General features: G+C 43.4%; 1 protein-coding gene across 5 annotated transcripts in view; it reads left to right on the top strand.

Moving 5' to 3' along the window:
• SPOP (speckle type BTB/POZ protein) overlaps positions 1-22,197 on the top strand; it is a 67,922-nt gene that overhangs the window by 40,164 nt on the left and 5,561 nt on the right. For 4 of the 5 annotated variants that reach the window (XM_047756664.1, XM_047756663.1, XM_047756662.1 and 1 more), the window contains 7 exons: positions 5,109-5,252; positions 5,872-5,993; positions 8,487-8,638; positions 8,764-8,891; positions 16,571-16,748; positions 20,121-20,176; positions 20,675-20,797. In XM_047756664.1, the coding sequence (XP_047612620.1) occupies positions 5,175-5,252; positions 5,872-5,993; positions 8,487-8,638; positions 8,764-8,891; positions 16,571-16,748; positions 20,121-20,176; positions 20,675-20,797 (837 nt within the window). In that variant the 5' untranslated portion in view covers positions 5,109-5,174. Of the gene's footprint in view, positions 1-5,108; positions 5,253-5,871; positions 5,994-8,486; positions 8,639-8,763; positions 8,892-16,570; positions 16,749-20,120; positions 20,177-20,674; positions 20,798-22,197 lie in introns of those variants that run through there. The other variant, XM_047756666.1, reaches the window with a different exon arrangement.

Genomic DNA, 22,197 nt, shown 5'->3' with positions numbered 1-22,197 from the left:
TCAAATAGACCTTCTCTTTTCTAAAATTGTTTTTCTGCTGGGCATCTGTGGCAGTTGGCATGAAGTGCTGGAGAGTTCATGTAACACCAGGCTACTTTGCCCATGAACACTTTGCCCCTGGTGCCTGCTATGAGTGAAATTAATTAGACTTGTGCTATCCTAGTCAATTTCCCTCTCAGCAGGTTGTGTGGTTAGAACTCCTCGGAGTCTCAGGCTGATTGTCCAGTTCTCCTGGCTGCTAGGTTGGACATTTTTTAAAAATTGGAAGAAAGGTTGGTGATATTATTAAAAAAAAAAAACTTTGCTACACAATAAAAGACAAGCAAAAAAGATAGGAAAAAATGGTTAAGATCAAAGTTGTGGGTTTTTTTTTCTGGTTGTAATAAAGGGCCATGGTAGCAACAATTAAGCCATTAAAATAAACTTTTTAATTTTAATTAATTTTTTTTTTTCTTTTTACAGCCATGCTATCAGAATATGGAGGTTCCTGGGGTCAGATCGGAGCTGCAGCTGTCAGCCTATGCCACAGCCACCCCAACATCAGATCTGAGCCACATCTGCGACCTATTCCGCAACTTGTGCCAATAACCAGATCCTTAGTCCACTGAGCCACAATGGGAACTTCAATAAACTGTTTTTTTAAACTTGCTTTTTTCTCAGGAGTTCCAGTTGTGGCTCAGTGGTAATGAACCTGACTAGTACCTATGAGGACGCAGGTTTGATCCTCGGCCTTGCTCAGTGGGTTAAGGATCCAGCATTGCTGTGAGCTGTGGTGTAGGTCGCAGAGGCAGCTTGGATCCCACATTGCTGTGGCTGTGGTGTAGGCTGGCAGCTACAGCTCCGATTCAACCCCTAGCCTGGGAATTTCCATAAAAAAGCATAAAAATAAAAAATTTAAAAAATCTTTTTTTAAAACTTGTCTTTTTGTCAGATTTAGAGAATTCTTAAAATTGTTTATTGTTAGATAAATTTGAGGGTTTTTTAAACTAGAAAATAAACTCAAATCAGTATTTTATGATTGATCAATGTAGAGCTGAGCCTGCACATCACACTTATAGAGCCAAGTTTTATGCGCTTAACTAACGTGTGAAATTCACGTTTACATTGCCAACCTGCCCAAAAGATAGTTTTGATTGGGAAGTTTGAAATTTCATTCTGGCTCCTGCTGGCACTAATGGTAACTGGGATTTGTAAAGTCTCCTAAGGTGCATTTACTCACTACTGCACAGATTTATGGTTCTGTGGGAAAGGGTTTTCCATCAAATGCAGGCCTACCTTGATCGCAGGTCTCTTTTCTTAATATCATCATGGGATCCTGAATTGCACAAACCCTGGAAGCCCAGATGCCATTGCAGTGCTTAGTTTGCTAGCTTAAGTGAAGTAGCACATCATGTGTATATAAGACTGTTAACTTCATCTGTGGTTACATAGGATGCTTTCATTGTAAATTCAGGTGGGATAGTGTTTGAAACCAGTGGTTACTCTGGTAGTACCAGCAGTATTACTCTGTGAGGGTATAACTACATCTTTTTAATCCTTCTCCATGCCTACTACTTAAGTGGCCAGTGAATGTGTGTGAGTTGAGTGATTTCTTTTTTTTTGTTATTCATTTATACCTCTTTCTATAGAAAGACGTGGTATAGAACAGATATGTTCAGCCTCCAAGTTGTCCTTTGTAAAGGATTTGAGGCAGTTTCCAGAAATACTTAACATACCAAAGAGTAAAATAAATAGTTGAGGGAATTCTAGCAAAGTGAGTAAACAGTGTGAAGAAGCTGTGGTAGCTTATAGAATAAAGCTATAATAGAATGATCACATGAGCCTGTATAGAATAGAGCACGGAGAATGAGCACGTGAGCATATGTTTTCAAGAGATGGGTCGCAGATTTGTCTCAGGGCTTCCTGAGGGCAAATGAGGAAAGAGGGCAACATGATCAGTTATAAGGTTGACATTGGAAGTTCCCATTGTGGCTCAGCGGAAACGAACCCAGCTAATATCCATGAGGATGCAGGTTCGATTCCTGGCCTTGCTCAGTGGGTTAAAGGTCCAGCGTTGCCGTGAGCTGTGGTGTAGCCCAAAGACGTGCCTTGGATCTGGCATTGCTGTGGCTGTGGCATAGGCTGGCGGAACAGCTCTGTTTCGACCCCTAGCCTGGGAACTTCCATGTGCCGCTGTGTGGCCCTAAAAAGACAGGGGAGAAAAAAAAAAAAAAAGACCAACATTGTCTGTCCATAGCTAAAAACAAACTAGGTATTCAGGAAAGAAATTTCTCTCTTGTACGTTAGAAACCAGACAATGTGTGATATAATGGAATAAGTACATCCTTACATTACTCCTACAATTAATAAAATATATTTTACAAATAAAGCAGGAGTTCCCATCGTGGTACAGTGGAAACGAATCCAGCTAGGTACCATGAGGTTGCAGGTTCAATCCCTGGCCTTGCTCAGTGGGTTAAGGATCCAGCGTTGCTGTGAGCTGTGGTGTAGGTTGCAGACACGGCTCGTATCTGGCGTGGCTGTGGCTGTGGCTGTGGCTGTGGCTGTAGCTCTAGCTCTGATTAGGCATATGGAACCTCCATATGCCGTGGGTGTGGCCCTAAAAAGCAAAAAATAAAAATAAAAAAAGAACAGTAGCAAGGATAGTGTACACTGGAGTAGCTGTCATCCCGAACTAGTAGACGTTTGTATTGTCATATTTGCGTCAGGTCATCCTAATTTTAAAAGAAACATGATGGAAGTTCCCATTGTGGCTCCTCAGAAAAGAATCTGACTAGTATCTATGAAGATGCAGGTTCGATCCCTGGCCTTGCTCAGCGGGTTAAGGATCTGGGGTTGCTGTGAGCTGCGGTATAGGCCAGTGGCTACAGCTCTGATTTGACCCCTAGCCCAGGAACCGCCATATGCCACAGGTGCAGCCCTAAAAAGACAATCAATCAATCAATCAATAAAAGAAACATGAGAGATCAACTTGAAATGTCTTATGTTCTTTTCCCAGCTGTATTCTTCTTTCTTGCTCTCCCATCATGAATCTGATGCATAGCTTGTCAGTGATTTTGTTTACTTCTACTGTATGCATATTTCTGTAAATAATATATAAATCTTTAAATTTGCGTGAATAAGGTACTGCACATGTCATTCTAAAACTTTTTCCATCAGCATTGTGTTCGATCTCATCTCCATGGTGATATAAATGTAGTTCATTACTTTTAAATCCTGAGGTAGTTTTTCATTATATGGAAATAACCCAATTTACTTATCTGTTTCCCTCCTAATGGGTTTTTAGTTTGTTTGTCACTGTTATAAACACCGCCACTGGGAACGACCTTGTCTATGTCTTCTTGTGCCGGTGAGCAGTTTTTCTAGGACAGTGGTTCTTAAAATGTTCCAGGACTAGGACATCACGGTCACCTGTGAAATGCAAATTCTTGGGCCCATTCCAGACCCTCTGAATCAAAAATTGGGGGCGGGGGGCAGCAGTCTGTTTAACAGGTGATCCTGATGCACCTGAAGTTTGCTAACTACTGCTCTAGCACACATATAGTTAAAAGTAGAACTACTAAGTCTTACGTGTATGTAAGTAAAGCTTTACTAGATACGGCAAATTCCCACCCCAGATATACTTTCTAATTTACAGTCGCACCAGCAGTACATGAGTGTTCCCATATCCCCTTACGTGGTATGGTTGGTTTTTTTGTTTTTGTTTTTTTGCCAGTCCAATAGGTGTTAAATACTTAAGAGCTATTTTATTTCCTTTTTTGTGACTGCTATTGTTATAGGTTAGTTAGCCTTATTTGTTTTGTAGAAACAATTTATATACCAATTCGTATGTTCATAAAATGATCTCTTTGCCGTGCATTGTAAGCTTTTGTTTGTTGGTTTTTGGCTTCGTTCGTGGTACTTAAAAATTATAATCAGACTCATCAATTTTTAAAATGGCTTTTATGTTTAGAAAAGCCTTGGAGGGGAGAATTTTGAGTTGGATTTGATTTACTACTGGGACACCTGCTGAGATACATAGCATTTATTCGAAAATGGTCTAAGGCTTATGAGAGAGTCAAAGTTAGATATTTGGGGAACATTTGTATAAAGGCAGAAATTTGACACTTGTGGATAAAATTACCACAAAAGAGAATGTAGATTGAGAAAATGAAGATTAAACTGTGGGAACCACAGTGAAGGAGGAGAATCCAGTAAAAGGTTGAGGAATGATCAGAAAACCAAGAAAGGAAGGAAAAGAATCTGGAAAAATCAGATACCGATGAAGTATGTGTAGCATCTCTAATGCTGCAGAGAAAGGAACACATCTAAGAAAGCGGCAGATATTGCTCTTCCAGAGAGCAGCTAGCAATGGATTGAGAAATAGAAGACTACTCGTTTAAAAAAAAAAAAAACTATTTATTTATTTATTTGTCTTTTTAGGGCCTTGCCTGTGGCATATGGAGGTTCCCAGGCTAGGGGTCTAGTCAGAGCTGTAGCTGCTGGCCACAGCCACAGCCACAGCCATGGCAGGATCCAAGCCGAGTCTGTGACCTACACCACAGCTCACGGCAACACCAGATCCTTAACCCACCGAGCAAGGGCAGGGATCGAACCCTCAACCTCATGGTTCCTAATCGGACTCGTTTCTGCTGTGCCGCAATGGGAACTCCCAGAAGACTACTCTTAATAGTAAATTTGCACTGAAGTGTAGGAGATGAGACATAGTTGAAAGGTAAGAAGATCATTTTCCTTTTCGGGGGAGTATTTGTACCCCAAGGGAAGGAGCCAGCTGGTAAAGTTGTATGTGGAGCTCGCCCGGCTGTCTCCTCTTTAGGCAGCCTTATCTCGGATGTTCTTTAAGTACTCTTTGAGTAAATTCATTTGGTAAGTTAATATTAAATAGTGTTGTGCAGAAGATTAAAATAGGGTAATAGCGAGGAGGAGACTGCTTTAGGTTAGGCGGTTTTCTCTGAGGTTGCCATTGAATGCTGAGAAGCCATTTGAATGATAAGAGTAGAGCATTCCAGGCAGGAGACAAAGTTTCCAGCCTCTGGAAGGTCAAACGGAAAGAGTAGGATTGCATGCCATTCATCTAATAAAATGCTCGTGCTTCTCGGGTCAACCAGGGTGAAGAGAGAACAGAAGTCTTTGTCCCCTGACCTTGGAGATCTTGTTTAACCTTCAAACTGGCGATGTCAAGGGTTCCAAGTCCTCCACCTCCGGCAGAAATGTCGAGTGGCCCTGTAGCTGAGAGCTGGTGCTACACACAGGTAGGTGCATCCTGGGAGGATTTTGGTGGATGAAAGGAATCGAATTCCTTTCCTCCTGGTGTTTCCTGCCTTCTCTGGGACATACCTGCCAAATAAAGTACATGTCAGCTTTCCATTCCTTGGTTTTTCCACGAGGAATCTGAATGCCCCAGGCCACTGCTTTTCACCCGAGGTTGAAAAGGGGTAAGTCTTTGAAACTAGATCTGCCTATAATCCCCCTTGATTGAAGTGTGTTCCTCTGCTGGTCAACTCTAGGGGAAACCAGGTTTGAGATTTGCAGCCAAGGCAGTGGCATCAACATATAAATCATCAAACAGCCCTTTGTTTCATTTTAGGTGTGGCTTAATCACCTGCTTTCCCAGCCTTGCCTCTGTTTTTCTCACTTTCCATCCAGTGTTTCTCGGAAGCTGAGGAAAGTTATGAAAGCAGTCGGGTCACTGTGAGATGATTTAAAATGTGGATGATGGACAGAAAAGGCTGAGCCTCCGTGTTGGCCAGACAGTGCGGTCTTCCTGTGGGATTGTGCACACGGAGGGAGGGGAGGAGCCATCTGATCCCAGCCTGTTTTGCAGGTTGCCCACTTCCTCCTATTAATTGCTTCTTGGTTTTCTATCAACAGATCAAGGTAGTGAAATTCTCCTACATGTGGACCATCAATAACTTTAGCTTTTGCCGGGAGGAAATGGGTGAAGTCATTAAAAGTTCAACCTTTTCATCAGGAGCCAATGATAAACTGAAATGGTGAGGAAGACTATATCTAGCTGTAAACATTTTACTGCAAGTTGCCTGTTTTGCTTGGTTTCACGGGAGGCTGACTGGAATAGAACGTAAGATCCTGGATGGCAGGGACTTTGTCTTGTTAGTAATGTCCTCCCCAGTGTCTGGTACGTAATAGATATGCACTGTATATTGTTGAATTAATTCGATGAGTGTATCAGGGACCCGCTAACTCCCATGGCTGTAGGGTAATGCAGATGAGCACCGAGGGCCGGTGTGGTAAATAATATCCGTACTGGTACAAGAGTTGACCCCTTGGCAAACTAGTGAGTGTCCTAAAAGAAGTGGTGGCTGCTCAGCTCCAGGTGACTATAGCTAGGTGTGAATAGGGGCTGATGTTGCCAAATTTGCCGATTTTTCAAGAAAAGCAAGAACTCTGGATTTTAATGTAAAATCTTTGGACTTTTAGCTTGCCGGGTTTTTGTTGTTTGGGTTCTGTGGGGTTTTTTGGTTTTGGTTTTGTTTTTGCCTCATCCGAGGCACATGGAAAGTCCCAGGTGCCAGGGATCAAACCTTTGCCACAGCAGTGACCCCAGCTACTGCAGTGACAGCGCCGGATCCTTAACCCACTGCACCGCAAGAGAACTCCTAGATTGCCTGTTTTGAAACAACGAAGGAGATTTATCTACTTATGTAACTGGAACGCCTAAGGTGTAGGAAAGGTTTGAAGGTCGTTGGCTCTAGCAGCCCAGTGGTTAGATTAAGGACCCCTTTACTCTCTGCTTTGCCTTGCTCTCCACTCAGTTTGGCATTTCATGCTTAGCTTCTTCCCTTGCGGTTGAAGGATGAAGGCTGCAGTAGCAATGGGCGTAACCCACCACCATCTAACAAGAGTCCTTGAACTTTTTCTCAAGTGTGTGGCCAAGAATATGTCAGACATGCACTGCCTGGTTTGGGTCTCAGTTCCCTCAGTTGATCCCTGTGGCAAAGGGAGTGGGATCGGGGCGTAGGGGTCATTCCCATCCAAACCATGTGTTCTCTGAGGAGGAGCGGGCAGTCCAGGGTACAGCCATGTGCCTGCTGCAAAGACCAGCTCATGTGTCTGTGAGCCACTGTTTTTTTGGCCATGCCGTGGTACGTGGAAGTTCCTGGATCAGAGATTGAAGCCAAGCCACAGCAGTGACGATGCCGAATCCTCAACCATTAGGCCACCCTGGGACTCCTTTTGTGTGTATGTGGGACCCACTCTTTTTGACCTGTGGTAGCCGGCGGAAGAGTTTAACCACGCTCCGTTCATCTAGTGTTTGTTGACCAGGGACATGAAGCAGTGTACTACTAGGCGCTGAGAGAAGGCTTATTCTTAGGCATTGTATTTATATCCACATCTTTAGCACAATGTATAGCGATGTCTGTGGCATATGCACTTCCTAGAGAAGCACTGAATTGGGCCACCTGTTTAAGAGAGGTGCTGTAACACCGGCAAGGCCTCAGGATGCATATGGCCTATGTATTATACATGGTAGAGGCAGTGTCTGAAGCACATGCAGTTCAACTCATGACATTTACAACTTCACTGAATGGAACCTGTTCAGTTCTGTCTGAATTTTACTTTGATTCTTTGATAACAGATTGGCATCTCTAACTCTGTTTAGAAGTCTCGCTTCAACTCTGCCCTGTGTAATGGGAGCTTGCTTTTGTCTGTGCTTCCTCCGCACTGCCTCCTTTATTTTCATCATAGAATTCATTGCCACATTGATAAAATATCTGCAAAAGATTATTTATTATTCACGTATTTCTCTGGAATTCTCTTTCTCTCCCAGGGTGATATTGAAAGGTTCGCTGACTTTTTTCTTCTCTTTTCACCACAGCCCCAACAAAACAGGAGCTGCTTTTCCTGAGATTAAGGATTAGAATAGATTGAGTCTTGGCTGAATTTTAAAATATTTTAGGGGGGCAAAGTGATTGGGGATGTTATGAGGAAAGAGACGGAGATGCATGCGATGTGTTGTCAGGTCTAGGATACCCCTTTATTTTTGTTGTTTACTTTTTTAGGACCATGCCAGCGGCTTAGGGAAGTTCCCAGGCTCGGGGTCGAATTGGAGCTACAGCTGCTGGCCTACACCACAGCCACAGCCAGGGCCACACCAGATACGAGCCATGCCTGTGACCTACACCACAGTTCACAGCAACGCCGATTCCTTAACCCACTGAGTGAGGCCAGGGATGGAACCCATATCCTCATGGATGCTAGTTGGGTTCGTAACCCACTGAGCCACAATGGGAATTCCTGTTGTTTACTTTTTAAAAGATGCTTCAGATTGTTCTGGAAAAGTGGTTTCCAAGCAGTCTTTTACTGAATTCAGAATATCCCGGCGTGGGGCCTGGGTTTTTCGTTTGTTTTGTTTTGTTTTTTTTTAAACATCTCCCTCCCTTGATTCTGATGTTCTAGTTCCCTCCTATCACTTCATGGGCCTGCAAACATGGATGCTTTCGACATTTTTTTCCTGTTTTGGGTAGGTGTTTGCGGGTAAACCCAAAAGGGCTAGATGAAGAAAGCAAAGATTACCTGTCACTTTACCTGTTATTGGTCAGCTGTCCAAAGAGTGAAGTTCGAGCAAAATTCAAATTCTCCATCCTGAATGCCAAGGGAGAAGAAACCAAAGCTATGGGTAAATTTTATCCTTGTTTGACTCTTTATTTTCCCACCCAGCAATTCTATACATTGACACGTTGTGGCTTTGATCTGGTTTTTTGAGTAACCCTAAATGTAACCTTTTTTTTTTTTTCACCCCAGAGAGTCAACGGGCATATAGGTTTGTGCAAGGCAAAGACTGGGGATTCAAAAAATTCATCCGTAGAGATTTTCTCTTGGATGAGGCCAACGGGCTTCTCCCTGATGACAAGCTTACCCTCTTCTGTGAGGTGAGTCCTTTTACCCCGCTGTGAGAGTAGCAATTCCCAGACCTGATGGGTATCAGCAGATTTAATTGTATTGTTTCAAGGACAGAGAGTGAGAAAAATCCCCAAGTGGAGTGGTGCTGCGCGAATGTTGTTTATGTGACTGATGGAGAGCTGTGCCGGGACTTCAAGGTTGTTGGGCATCTCAGCTTTCCACTTGTTAACTGTTCTTTAAAACTAAGATTGTGCACTCTCTCGGTATGTGTGATTTTTGAAGTGCTTGGGTCAGGATTCTGGCTCTTTCACTGCAGATTTTTTTCTGAAAGCGTTCGGAAGGACTATTACTTTGAGCTGAGGAGAATGGCCCGCAACTAGACATGGATATTTGTTCCTCAAGCTTCCTGGCTCCTCTCTGAGTAGGAAGTCCATGTGTGTTTAATAGATCACTTTCCTTTTCTGCTGTTTGAACTAGATGACTCTTATCAGGAGATGCGTGTCTCCAGTTTGTCTTGCAGGGGTGCCCGTGAAACAGGAAGGCGAGAACCATTTTTTCAGGAGTGAAGGTTTCTAAAGCTCTCTGATTCATCATGAGCTACGAGAGTTATCTGTAGTCAGTTAGGAGAGTCCTCTCCCCAGTGTGACCTAAAGAGTCTTTTTCAAGTTGATAGGTGAAGCCTTGAAGTAAAATTTCCAAACCGAGAGTGACTTGGAAACTGGTCTCTTTAATGATCATGTATTAGTTATTTAATGCTTTTACCAACATACTTAGAAATCCTCAGAAGCTCACAGTGGAAGAAGCGTTGGTGGTCCCTGTGCAGTGTATGGTCAGGGACCCACCTCCTGAGTAGCATCGCTTGATGGGAGTGGCCAGTGCTTTCATGGAGAGCGTGCAGGCAAAGCTCCCCAACTTCCAGCGACTCTGTCGGAGAAGAGGCTCACGTTGCGGTTAACGAGTTAAGGTTCACAGCTGCAAAGGCATATCGCCACCTGCGCAGCAGGGAGGGTGTCCCTTAGGAATCATGCCCTCTCATAGAAGAGGCCTGGCCAGCGGTAGCTGGCTTCTTTTCCAAGTCACAGCTCATTGACTATTTCCACAGAATGGTTGCTGGTGATTAGGAAATTTGGGAGGTATCGTTTATTAAAATATCACAGTGAATACATAAAATACAGTCTGCATAGTAGCTTCCTTCTCTCCTCTTTAATTGCCAAGTAAAAGAAGGAAATACTAGAGTGATGGCATCCGTAAAGATACTTGAAGTTTGCAATTTGTTTTTTGTCTCTCGAACTTGGAATTTGAATTCTGTATAAATCCAGATAGTTACAGATCATATTCAAATTGCCCAAGTGGAGCAATGAGAACAATTAGGTGGTTTTGTGTGAGATTGGATGTTATGTAAATAAACTGTCAATTTAATATTCATCCATCTTAGAGACCCTATATTTCAGGAAAAATTTGAAGTAGTGGAAAATTCTAAATTTTGTTGGAAGAAATGAAAGCCTATCTTCGAACTGTTCCCTGAAGGAAGAGAAATTGCCTCTAAATAATTCGTCTGGTGTTTTAGGCAATACCATAACCTTTATTGCAGCATTTTCTTTCTTCTGTTCGTTCTTTTTTTTTTGGCCACACCCAAGACATCTGAAAGTTTCCAGGCCAGGGATCCAGCCCACACCACAGCAGTGACAACACTGGGTCCTTAACCCTTAGGCCACCAGGGAGCTCCTGTTGCAGCATTTTCAAGTCCACAGTGGGTCCAACCCTTTCTTATATGTTTCCCCCACCACCACACTACCACCAAATCCCTGCCATCTAGTCCCACCCTTCTATTGACATTCTTGACCTGGAAACCAGTTGGCCTGCCCTCACTTGGCAAGCTCTCATCCTGTGGTTAAGTCTGAGGCGCTCTCTCCTTTTGCTCCCCCCATAAGAGATGCTCTTAGGAGAAATCCTGTGGTTAAGTTTAGAAATGCCTTACTGACTTAGAAGGGAAGTGAGATGACACTTTGGAAATGAAGAGATGTTGAACAGGGAAACGTCTGCTGGGTTCTGCTGATGCTGTCGGTTTCTTACCATCGGACCAGGTGTGCCATCTGTTCCTCTCACACTTCTCTGTTGGCCACAGGTGCTGAGTGTTGCTTCTCGTTCTTGGGCTTGTGCCTAGTGAGACTCGTATCTGTTCCAAGGCTCTCTGTGGACTTAGTAGCGTTCAGCACTGCAAGACTGTTGCGTGGGGGTGTGTGTTGGATGTGTGGGTTTTAAAAATGTCTACAGCTCGTCTAAGTTCTTAGTGATTTTTTAGAGCTAAGATGCATCCTTTGGTGCATCCTTTGACCTTTGCTTCCTTCTATCAATGGAATATTTATAAGCAAGTTTATTCGTATTTATATTTTATAATTGGGTTAGTATTTTCTTATAATTCAGAGGCCTTTATGAAGTGGATGTCCACACAAATTGAGGTTAGGAGTACCTTCCAGTCTTCCATCCCTTACTTAGCCTTTGGCCCAGTTGCTTTGTGGATTTTTTTTCCCCCTTGGTTCTCTTCCCAGAGGTCACAAGAGGGAATCCTAAGGTGAAAGAATGGGCATCACACATTTGTGTGTTTGGGCTTTACTTCAGTGGTATAACTTTTAGTGACTACTTAAATGAAATTAGATCACTGGCTCTGAAAAATGCTGACTGGGTGGTCTTGTTTGTATGTGCCCCGCTGGTGATCTTTTTGTCTGACTGTTAGGAAGTATGGCAGTTCTTCCAAGCTGACATTGCTTAGTTAACGTATTTGGAGGCACTTTCAAAGCATTCCCTGAATTGTCTCTTGTCCCAATCCTTTGAGCTAGGTTAGTTCTTTTCCCTTCATTTCATGTTACTGGGGAGAGAAACAGTACCTGGGGAGGTCAGGTAGTTTTTCCTAACATGGTACACAGCAAATCAGTGTCAGGGCCATGTCAGCTCTCCGGTCTCCAGGTCTCTAGTCTGTATTACGCTAAGTGGAGCTGAATGCCATTCACCCAAGGAAACCCGGGCTCTACCAGGTCTTCTTAACAGAGAGTATTCGCTTGGGTAATGAAAGAGAGAATCACAAAGTCTTTACACTTTTAATTTTCTCTTTAATCGTTTGGACCACAGAAAATCTGTTTGAAATGTTTCATTCAGCTTCTTTCGATCTTCTATCCGTTTACCTATATTGAAAACAAGAAGTTGTTAGCAATAACGATGCATGTGTTCGAGTTCCCTTTGTGGATCAGTGGGTTAAGAACCCAACTAGTGGAGTTCGTGTGGTGGAGCGGTGGAAACAATCTGACTAGGAACCATGAGGTTGCAGGTTTGATCCCTGGCCTCGCTCAGTGGGTTAAGGATCCAGCGTTGCCATGAGCTGTGCTGTAGGTTCCAGATGCAGCTCGGATCTGGCATTGCTGTGGCAGCTACAGCTCCGATTCGACCCCTAGCCTGGGAACCTCTTTATGCCAAGGATGCAGCCCTAAAAAGACGAAAGGAAAAAATAAAAAGAAATTAAAAAATGAAAGAACCCAAATAGTATCCATGAGAATGCGGGTCTGATCCCTGGCCTCCCTCAGTGGGTTAAGGATCCAGCATTGCTTTAGGGTTGCAGATGTGGCTCAGATCCTGCATTGCTGTGGCTGCAGCATAAGCCAGCAGCTGCAGCTCCGATTAGACTTCTAGCCTGGGAACTTCCATATGCTGCAGGTGTGGCTGTAAAAAGAAAAAAAAATTTTAGTTAAAAAAGATGCATGTATTCCACCTTCAGTGTATATGCCTTTGGCAGGTAGAAGATTCCAGTGCCTCTTTGCAATGTTGCAATTAAAGTTGAAATATTAAATATTATATGAAATAGCTAGATACTAGTAACTCTTAAAACATATCATTTCTTATCAAACATAAGAGTGTCCCTTCATAGCCTGGGAATATATATTTTTGCTGAATTTTAAATACATAGGTCTGTTAGTTTTTTTCTTTCTCTCATTTTATTAATGGAGTATTTGCATATGTTAGTTGAACTGTATGAAAATGCTAATTAATATTTGATCTTGCCCTACAAAGATAGTGATTACCGTGTAACATCATTATAGGTTGTGAAACATGATGGTGTAGTAAACTTACCACCCACCCAACATCACCAGTAAATTAGAACTGACCTATATGTGCTTCTCCCCATCCCTTAGACCTGCTGTTTACCTACTCAGAGGATGATAATAAATAGCTCTCTCGTTTTTTGGTGGGGTTGTTTTTTTGGCTGTGCCTGTGGCATGTGGAAGTGCCTGGGCTAGGGATTGAACCCAGACCACAGTAGCGACCCAAGCCACTGCAGTGGCAGTGTCGGATCCTTGGCCCGCTGCCCCACAAGAGAAATCCCTTAAATAGTCCTTTTGAATTGTTCATCATTCCCTTGTTTATTATTTGTATGCCTGAGCGATATATTGTTTAGGTTGGCTTGGTTTTGAGCTTTATGAAGATGATGTCAGAACGTCTGTGGGCATCGAGGACTTGCTGTTTTCACCGTGTGGTTCTAAAATTTCTTTGTGTTGTGGATGTAACCATAGTTCATTGTTTTCTGGTGCTCTACGATTGTGTATTTACACAACAGTTAATTGGTTTGTTTATTCATTCTCTCGCCGATAGTAACATTTAGATTGTTACTAATCTTTTGATTAGAAATGCTGCTGCTGCTTTAAACACTCTATGCAGATGACTTTGATGTTCTTGATCGTTTTAATTATATAGAAGTCCATAACATATTCTCATTGGTTTTACGTTGACTTTTTGTGTTTAGAAAAAATATACACGAATTGGCACAATTTTTTATGAAATTATGTCTTACGAAATCTTCTTTTTTGAGAGAAGGAATTGACTTTAAAAGTGAGACTCTTTTACAACTTGGAATTGAGAGGGTTATACAGCCTTCCTGAGACATTCTCATGCAGTCATTCCTAAGACGACACAAATGTCATAGTCACGTCATCTTCACAGCTGCAATTCTGAATGAGTCTCCACAGTCAATTTTATAGACATTTAAAAAAAAAATCTTTAGTTTTTCTCAAAATGGTATCATTTTAGCATCATCATTTCCAGAGGAAAACAATCCCTTTCTAAGTTAAAAGTTTGAGCTCTGCAGACTCATTTGTGAATGCCATTTAAAATTTATTTTTAATTAAGCGTATTTAATGTTGGTAAGAGGTGCCAGACATTCAGAGCTCTGGAGACTCCAGGCATCCATATATCTGCAGAACAAGTCTGGCTCAGACAGTAAAGGTACATTCTCCTTCCCGCTGAGTTCCTGTCTGTGTCTAGAGAGAGGAATTGTCCCAGTGAGAGGAGTCACAGTCTTTGGGTCCCACTCACTACCGAGTGCACATAAAACCGGTACAGAGTCCACTGGTAACTATAGTTTGAAATTCAGCAGAGCCCTTGCCAGTTCGTTTTACCCAGTCTAGTAAATTGCCATCAGGTGTTAACGACTTTGGGCTCCTGTCAGTCTAGTTTAATTCACCCTGGGCAACCCAGTGCCAAAAGCATTCTCCATTCTCTTACATTGGTCAGCCCAAGAGATTCCTGCCTTTCCCTGTGAGCAAGTTGGATTTAATTGGTCTTTTTTCTCAGGTTTTTTTGTTTTTTGTTGTGCTTGTTTTTATTTAAGTCAGCAGAATTTTGAAGCTAACACTGCAAACAGGCAACTTATTCTTTGGGTGTTAATACTGTATCAACGAAGTAAGGGTACTAATAGGGGAGAGGGGCTGAACTAAATCAGAGGTCTTACATAGGACAGCCTCTGTGGGGTGGTTGTGTTGGGTCTTGGGCTGTTAAAATAACGTTATACTCTAGCTCTGATAAATGTGCTATTAATGCTAAGTGCTTTCATAATTGATTAACTTGGCTGCTTCATTGCTCAAGACAGTGAGAGCTAGTTTTAAACAAATGAATAAACTTCTTAAGCAGATAGTAAATATCTCACTCCTACACAGAAAGGACTAGGGGTCATTTGGATGGGACATTAACTTTGCCTCTGGGTTTATGACTGCATTTAAAGGATGACTTGCATCTTGAAAGCTGAAAGAAATTTGGGTCACTTAGAATGTTCCTAAGCTATCTTTCTTATCTGATTCATAGGAATAGCAAGAGTGGGGAGCTGCTTCTCAGGGTTTCTAAGTTCTGCCTTCATTTTTTTTTTTTCTTTTTGGGGGCAGAGCCCACTTGCATATGTAGGTTCCCAGGCTGAGGGTCAAATCGGAGCTGCAGCTGCCAGCCTGCGCCACAGCCGCAGCAAAGCCAAATCTGAGCCGCATCTGTGACCTACACCACACACAGCTCATGGCAACTCCGGATCCTTAACCCACTGAACAAGGCCAGGGATCGAACCTGCGTCCTCATGCATACTAGTCAGGTTCGTTACTGCTGAGCCACAACGGGAACTCTTGAATTCTGCTTTCATTTTAACATTTCTAACCTAATATGATGTAGAAGAGGAAGCATAGCAAGGATTGTTCTGCAAAAGACTGATCTGTTGGGTCTCAACTTTTCAGTTGGGTAATATACATTTATTTTGTAGCGTAATATGTCCTTGTATTTCTTTTTATTTTTTTGTCTTTTTTTTTTCTTTTTGTCTTTTTGCCTTTTCTAGGGCCGCTTCCCGTGGCATATGGAGATTCCCAGGCTAGGGGTCCAATCGGAGCTGTAGCCTCAGGCCTACGCCAGAGCCACAGCAACGTGGGATCCGAGCCACGTCTGTGACCTACACCACAGCTCACGGCAATGCCGGATCCTTCACCCACTGAGCAAGGCCAGGGATCGAACCCGCAACCTCATGGTTCCTAGTCGGATTCTTTAACCACTGCGCCACGATGAGAACTCTGATCCTTGTATTTCATATCCTGACAAATTTATCTGAGTTTCACTGACCCACCTAGAAGTTACCTGAGTTTTTATCTGGACCCAACAGTTAATTCGGCTGTTAGAACATGTTGCTGAAGCCGTGTGGCAAGTTGGTTTCCTCTGTAAACCCGTTGTCATCATTCTTTTCCAAAGCTATACCTAAGTGCATGTCTAGCTGGAACCAGTCATCTTGTATGTCATTGTCACAAGTGACTGAGTAAGGATATAAATGGTATGGGCTACCCACCCAGGTGACACTACCCACCCAGGTGACACTACCCGAGATCTTTCAGGCCCAGTCATGTTCACTTAACTAACGTTTGTGAGGAGATGCCAGTTATTTACTAGGCCCTACAGAAGCTGCATTTTATTTTTGTGTTCCAGACCTAACTAAAATCAGTGAAGTGCTTTTGGGCTTCTTAGATTCTTTTCTGCAGAGAGTTTAATTTAAATGGTAGTTTATATAGGAGTTCTTTGTATTTCACCTTTTGCTTAAGGCAGAATAAGTAAATACTTGAGGTTTGTTTCTGTCGGTTTTTTCGCTCTGGTGGTTTTGCCCAGGTTTTCGAGATGGGAAAGCGGAGCTTATTAGAAGTTTAGAGGAGAAGGAGATTTGTAGGGCTCTCTTCTCACTGAATAATCATGACCGTGATAGTTTGGAAATTACTTGGTCCTTGATTTGTGGAGGTGGTTTCGAGAGAATCTGACTAATGTCAGTATCTGAATGTACTGTAACAGCGAGAGAGACGTCATCTCTCCTCCTGCGGGGATGAAAATTCCTGGTAACAGAAGCTTTGGCCTCTCTCTTCTTGTCTTTTTGCAGGTGAGTGTGGTGCAAGATTCCGTCAACATTTCTGGCCAGAATACCATGAATATGGTGAAGGTTCCCGAGTGCCGGTTGGCAGATGAGTTAGGAGGACTGTGGGAGAATTCCCGGTTCACAGACTGTTGTTTGTGCGTTGCCGGCCAGGAATTCCAGGCTCACAAAGCTATCTTAGCAGGTTGGTATTTGTTTGTGGGAAGCTTTAGTTTTGGTTAAACAAGGAAAAACAGTGGCTGCATAATCACCTTCTGAATAACTTCAACTTTTTTGAACTAGTACAGAAAAACTGCAACAAAATATATTTTTGTATTGTGGTGACATTAGTTGTCACAACTAAAAAGCCTACTCTTGGAGTTCCCGTCGTGGCTCAGTGGTTAACGAATCCGACTAGGAACCATGAGGTAGTGGGTTCGATCCCTGGCCTCGCTCAGAGGGTTAAGGATCCGGCGTTGCCGTGAGCTCTGCTGTGGGTCACAGACACAGCTCAGATCCCGAGTGGCTGTGGCTGTGGCTGTGGCCTAGGCCGGCGGCAACAGCTCCGATTAGACCCCTAGCCTAGGAACCTCCACATGCTGCGGGTGTGGCCCTAGAAAAGACCAAAAAACCTCCAAAACAACAAAAAGCCTACGCTCCATAAAAATGCTACTACTTTTTTCCCTCTCTGAAGTGGACTTAGGCCACCATTTGAAGAAGTGGATGAGCATGTGTTTTGGACGCCTTTGCACCTAGCGATTTAGGTGTCAAAACACTGCTTAAGAGCGGGTATCAGCCTCTAGACAGGGGCATAGGATATAATGGAGAGGCTTCTGGACTCAAAACTTAGGTCCCTAGCCCTGGAGGTCTGAGCCCTCTCTTCCCTACAAACATTCTAGAAGAATGAGAAGGTAGGAGGATCAGACCTTATTCTAGTCATGGGCCCTTGGTCTTTAAGACTAGAAAGACCGACACGTGGGAGGAACTGCCAAGGCAGGATTGACCGCCTTCCCTCTCAGGAAAGCGTAGCTTTCAGCCGCAAACTTCTCTTCAGGCCACAAGATGTAAGAGGAAATCACATGAACCTTCAGGCGACAGATTTCTTACCAGGACCTTCAGCCCTGTCATTCTCAAATGCACACCTGGCAAAACCTCAGTCTGATTCAATCTGACCATCTTCCTGTTCCCTCTGTCAACACAGCGGTGCTGAGCATTGCCGAAGGAAGTTATCGACTCTTAGATTAATGTCTCCACCCCGGCTAGTCCCGCAGCACTGTCAAGAATTCTTTCTACAGGGGTTCCCTTTATAGCTCAGTGGGTTAAGGACTCGATGTTGCTGTGTTGTGGCACCGGCTGCAGCTGCAGCTCCGATTCAGCCCCTGACCTGGAACTTGCCTATGCTGCAGGTGCAGCCGTGAAAAGGAGAGGAGACAAAGAAGACCTCTTGGTGCAGATATGTAGCCCACTCCCTTTCTTTTTGCAACAATAAATACTTCAGACCTTTACTGTTCTCCTTCAGTCCCCACCTCCTAAAAGATGACCCTGTTGCTTCACCCAAGAGAAAAGTGGGCCCCTTCTCCCTTGGCTCTTGCCTCTCACCCTACCTGCATTTCCCCTGCATTCTCGGGGGACGAGCTGTTCTTCATGTGCAAAGCAGACTGTACTTCCTACTTCTGCCTTCGCATCTCATGCTGGCTTCTCAGAAGCCTTCCTGTGCCAGTTGTACCCTTGTCATCCGGTATCTTTGCTACCTCTTTCTCCTATTGCCTGTTTGCCCTCAGCCTGTAAACAGAATCAAGCTTCTCCCTCTAGTTTCTCTTTTTTTCAGAGCTGAGTTCCTTGTGTTGGCAGCTCCTTCCTCCCACTTATCTTCCGTTCACCTCCAGAGTTTTCCAAAGTTACTTGCCCTGCTGACTCCTAAATTTGAGGGACGCTTTAGCTCATATATTATTTGATTGACTCTTCACTTAAGATTTCTCCATCTTGTTCTCTGGCTCCTTCTTGTGTGTGGCCTCCCTCTTCTTACCCCATCTCTCTAAACATTGCTGCTCCCCAAGGCTCTGCCTCAGTCCCCTTTTCACTCTGCTTATTCTCCTGGGGTGATTTTATTTATCCTCATAACATCAGCTTCTGTCTGTCCTCTGAATCCGCTAAGCATGTTGCTGCTTTGGGCCCTTCCGTCTTTATTAAAAGCACCAGTCCTTTAGTCCTCAGTTTCTGTAATATATTAATACAGTACTTTTTATAGTCTGTGACCTGTAAGAGATAAGAACAGTGAGAATTGATATGCTTTTAGAATAGATTAAAATATTGAGGCTCAGAGGGTTAACTGATTTCGCCCAAGATTATATGGTTAGAAAACGGCAAATCTAAAATTAGTGCTTTCTGACATAAACTAGGTCAAAGTTCCAGGTACCAGTTAGCTCAGACTCCGACTCTGTATCCCATCTGTTCTTCCTCTCTTAGGTGGAGATTTGTAGTCTCAAGTTTCACCAAAACCCCTGGTTTATTAGACAGCATCATAAAATTTGAGTTCGTAGTCATTTTATTACATTCATTCATGGTTGAAGTTAAGTTTACTTATTTTTCATGGTGTCCATTAATCTAGATTCTAGGGCATGGGTGGATTGGAACACTGTTTCTGAATTATTTTTTTATTCCCATCCCTAAGGGGAAAAAAATGAAGAGACATTAAATATTAGGGAGTAAGATTTTGTCCGGTAGGGTTGAGATTGGAAGGGCCGCAGATGATTGTGGTGTCTAAGATGGTTTTGACTTCTTCGGGGGGTCATCCTCTCCATTGATAGCGCATGGCTTGGAGGAGCAGACAGCCTGCCTTAAACGAGCCTGCCCTTCATCTAGTTAGTGGGTGCCACTGAGCCGGGTTCTTGACCTTGCTCTGCAGTCCCTGGAAGTGAGAAGGTAGATGTCATTGTTCCAAGCAAAAATGCAGGTATTAGAGCACCTTGCTTAGACCATGCCTTCTGTTTGAACTCCTAAACCTACCCAGGGGATATCATTGTCATTGAACTTAGGTAATTCGAGTAATCTTGAAATATGCATGGTTGGAATGGAGCTAATAAGAAATTATTTTGAAAGGAGCAATTCCTTTTTTTTCCTTATGTATTACAATTAGTCACTTATTGGCATAATATAAAAAGAAAGCACTTTTATAATTCTGGAATAATCTGATAAGAAAGACAGTTTCCGGAGTTCCCGTCGTGGCGCAGTGGAAACGAATCCGACTAAGGACCATGAGGTTGTGGGTTCGATCCCCAGCCTCACTCAGTGGGTTAAGGATCCAGTGTTGCCGTGAGCTGTGGTGTAGGCCGCAGATGCGGCTCAGATCTGGCATTGCTATGGCTCTGGCGTAGGCCGGCAGCTGTAGCTCTGATTAGACCCTTAGCCCGGGAACCTCCATATGTAGCAGGTGCGGCCTTGAAAAGACAAAAAAGAAAAGAAAGACAATTTCCATAGCAGTGGGACAGGAGAGAAAATGATCTCTTCTTCACAACAGGAACCAAGAGATTTCGGTGTGATAAACCATATCTGTCTCTGTTTCCCTTTCACTTTGTAGCTCGTTCTCCAGTTTTTAGTGCCATGTTTGAACATGAAATGGAGGAGAGCAAAAAGGTATGTAACGGGATGGAGGTGATGTCTTTGTAGCTAGGTGACTAGAGTCAGGTGTTATCCCAGTTCGGCAGCAGATTTCTTTTCCTGATGATTTTTTTCTTATTATGCTGTTAAAATGGAGTACAGTTCCCTGAACAGACCGTTTCTGAGAGCGGAGCGAGGTGGTCTGGACGCGTTCTAGGTGAAGCAGACTCCGTTTTGCAGGCAGATCACCCAAGTAGTCTTGGGTGAGGATATTAGACATGTGTTTCTACTGAGGAAAAGAAAGGTAAAAAATCAAAGATATAGTTGTCTTGCTATTGTATTTGAGAAAACAAAGGTGGTATGTGTGGTGGGAGAAAAGGCTGTTATAATCAAATCGGGCAAAGAGGAGTTTTCCATTCATGTTAGATTTAAAATGATAGCAGCGCTTCTCTTCACCGGAGCTTAAGATCATGAAAATTGTTTCGGGATTTTGTTCTGTTGGAATGTTTCTCATATTTAGTTTCTCTGGCATAGAATCGGGTTGAAATCAATGATGTGGAGCCTGAAGTTTTTAAGGAAATGATGTGTTTCATTTACACGGGGAAGGCGCCGAACCTGGACAAGATGGCTGATGATTTGCTGGCAGCTGCTGACAAGGTGAGATAAGAACAGAAAAATGATAACAAGACAAGGCATTTTTGTGACCTCTTGAGTTTCATGCCTGGGCTTTCATGTTGCTTTGTGGGTAGGACGAGCATCTGTCTTGGTTTGGTGAGAACAGTCCTGGCTTACCCTTGTGTTCCCGCACAGTTACTGATGGCGCCCTTTTTATTTTCACAAGTGTCCTGCTTTGAATGCTAACTTGTATGGTCACCCTAACTTTGGAAAAGAAGGCGAAGGTTGATGTTTACCTCTCTTCTCTTCCCCATCTCAAACTTAACCACAGTGATAATAAAGACCCAGATACTGCTAACATTTGGATTTGTAATTTAACTTTGTCATATACAGGGTGTTCTTGAGTGGATTTATAATGAATGTATAATTTAACTTTGTAATTTACATCGTGTTCTTGAGTTTGTTAACTTGTATTTAAACTTTATCAATAAGACAGTAACTTTTACCTAGTGTCCTGGTTGTTATCATTTTCAACTTGTACCTAAGAAGTTAGTGAAATGTGTCATATTCAGAATTATCAGATGATGACTAGCTCCTGAGGAGAAAAAGAGCAACCACTGCAGTAAAGGTATACTTTGATTGTTACATTGCAATTTGAGCAGTGCTGAAGTTTGAAAATAAAAATGTGGATCTTAGACTTAAGGAAATACATCGATTTCCTAAAACAGCAGGCTAGTGATTCCCAAATGAGGTTGAGGGGAAGAGGTGACGAAACACTGTGTTTAACCAAGTCCACTTGGAGTTTTTGTGTTGCTCTCTCATACAGCAGGATTTCTCGGAACCTTTACTGTGGTCACGTGCACTGTGAGTTTCTGAAAGAGAAGATGATAGACAGACGTCTCCAACTTTGCTAGCCCTGGAGTCACTTTTCTCAAGGATCACCTCCAGGGATTAGGGTTTCCCAAAACACACTGTGGGATACTGACTTCCATTGTGTCCATACACCAGAGAGAGCAGGGACCTGTTCCTCCAAGGCCCTGTAGCCTGAAGAAACACGGCTCAGGGGTGGGGGCGGGGGGGTGTGGGTTGAAAGGGCTGTTATTTATTCTCTGAAAGCTTTTCTTATGTTTGGGGGCGGTTCAGGCGAGGCGGCCAGCAGTAGACCCTGCAGTGGACCTCTCGAGAAGGGCAGTTTCTCTGCTGGCACTGCCTCCTCTTCCTGCCAAGAGGCCGCAGCCCCCACCTGGGGTCCCTCCTGGCTCTGACCTGAGGGCACTAGAGCCTGCCCAGGATTCATGCGGGGAGGTGGTCTCCTTCTTCCTCCCTTTGCACCCCGAGGACGGCGGAAAGTGTCTCTGTTTACAGTGGAGGTTTAATCTTTATGGATCACCTTTTTGGAGTGTTTCTAGAGGACGAGGCACATAAACCCGATCTGTGCTACC

The sequence above is a fragment of the Phacochoerus africanus genome, chromosome 14 (genome assembly GCF_016906955.1).
Source record: "Phacochoerus africanus isolate WHEZ1 chromosome 14, ROS_Pafr_v1, whole genome shotgun sequence".
In the NCBI taxonomy this organism is placed as follows: domain Eukaryota; kingdom Metazoa; phylum Chordata; class Mammalia; order Artiodactyla; family Suidae; genus Phacochoerus; species Phacochoerus africanus.
This window is presented reverse-complemented; position numbering and strand designations above follow the sequence as displayed.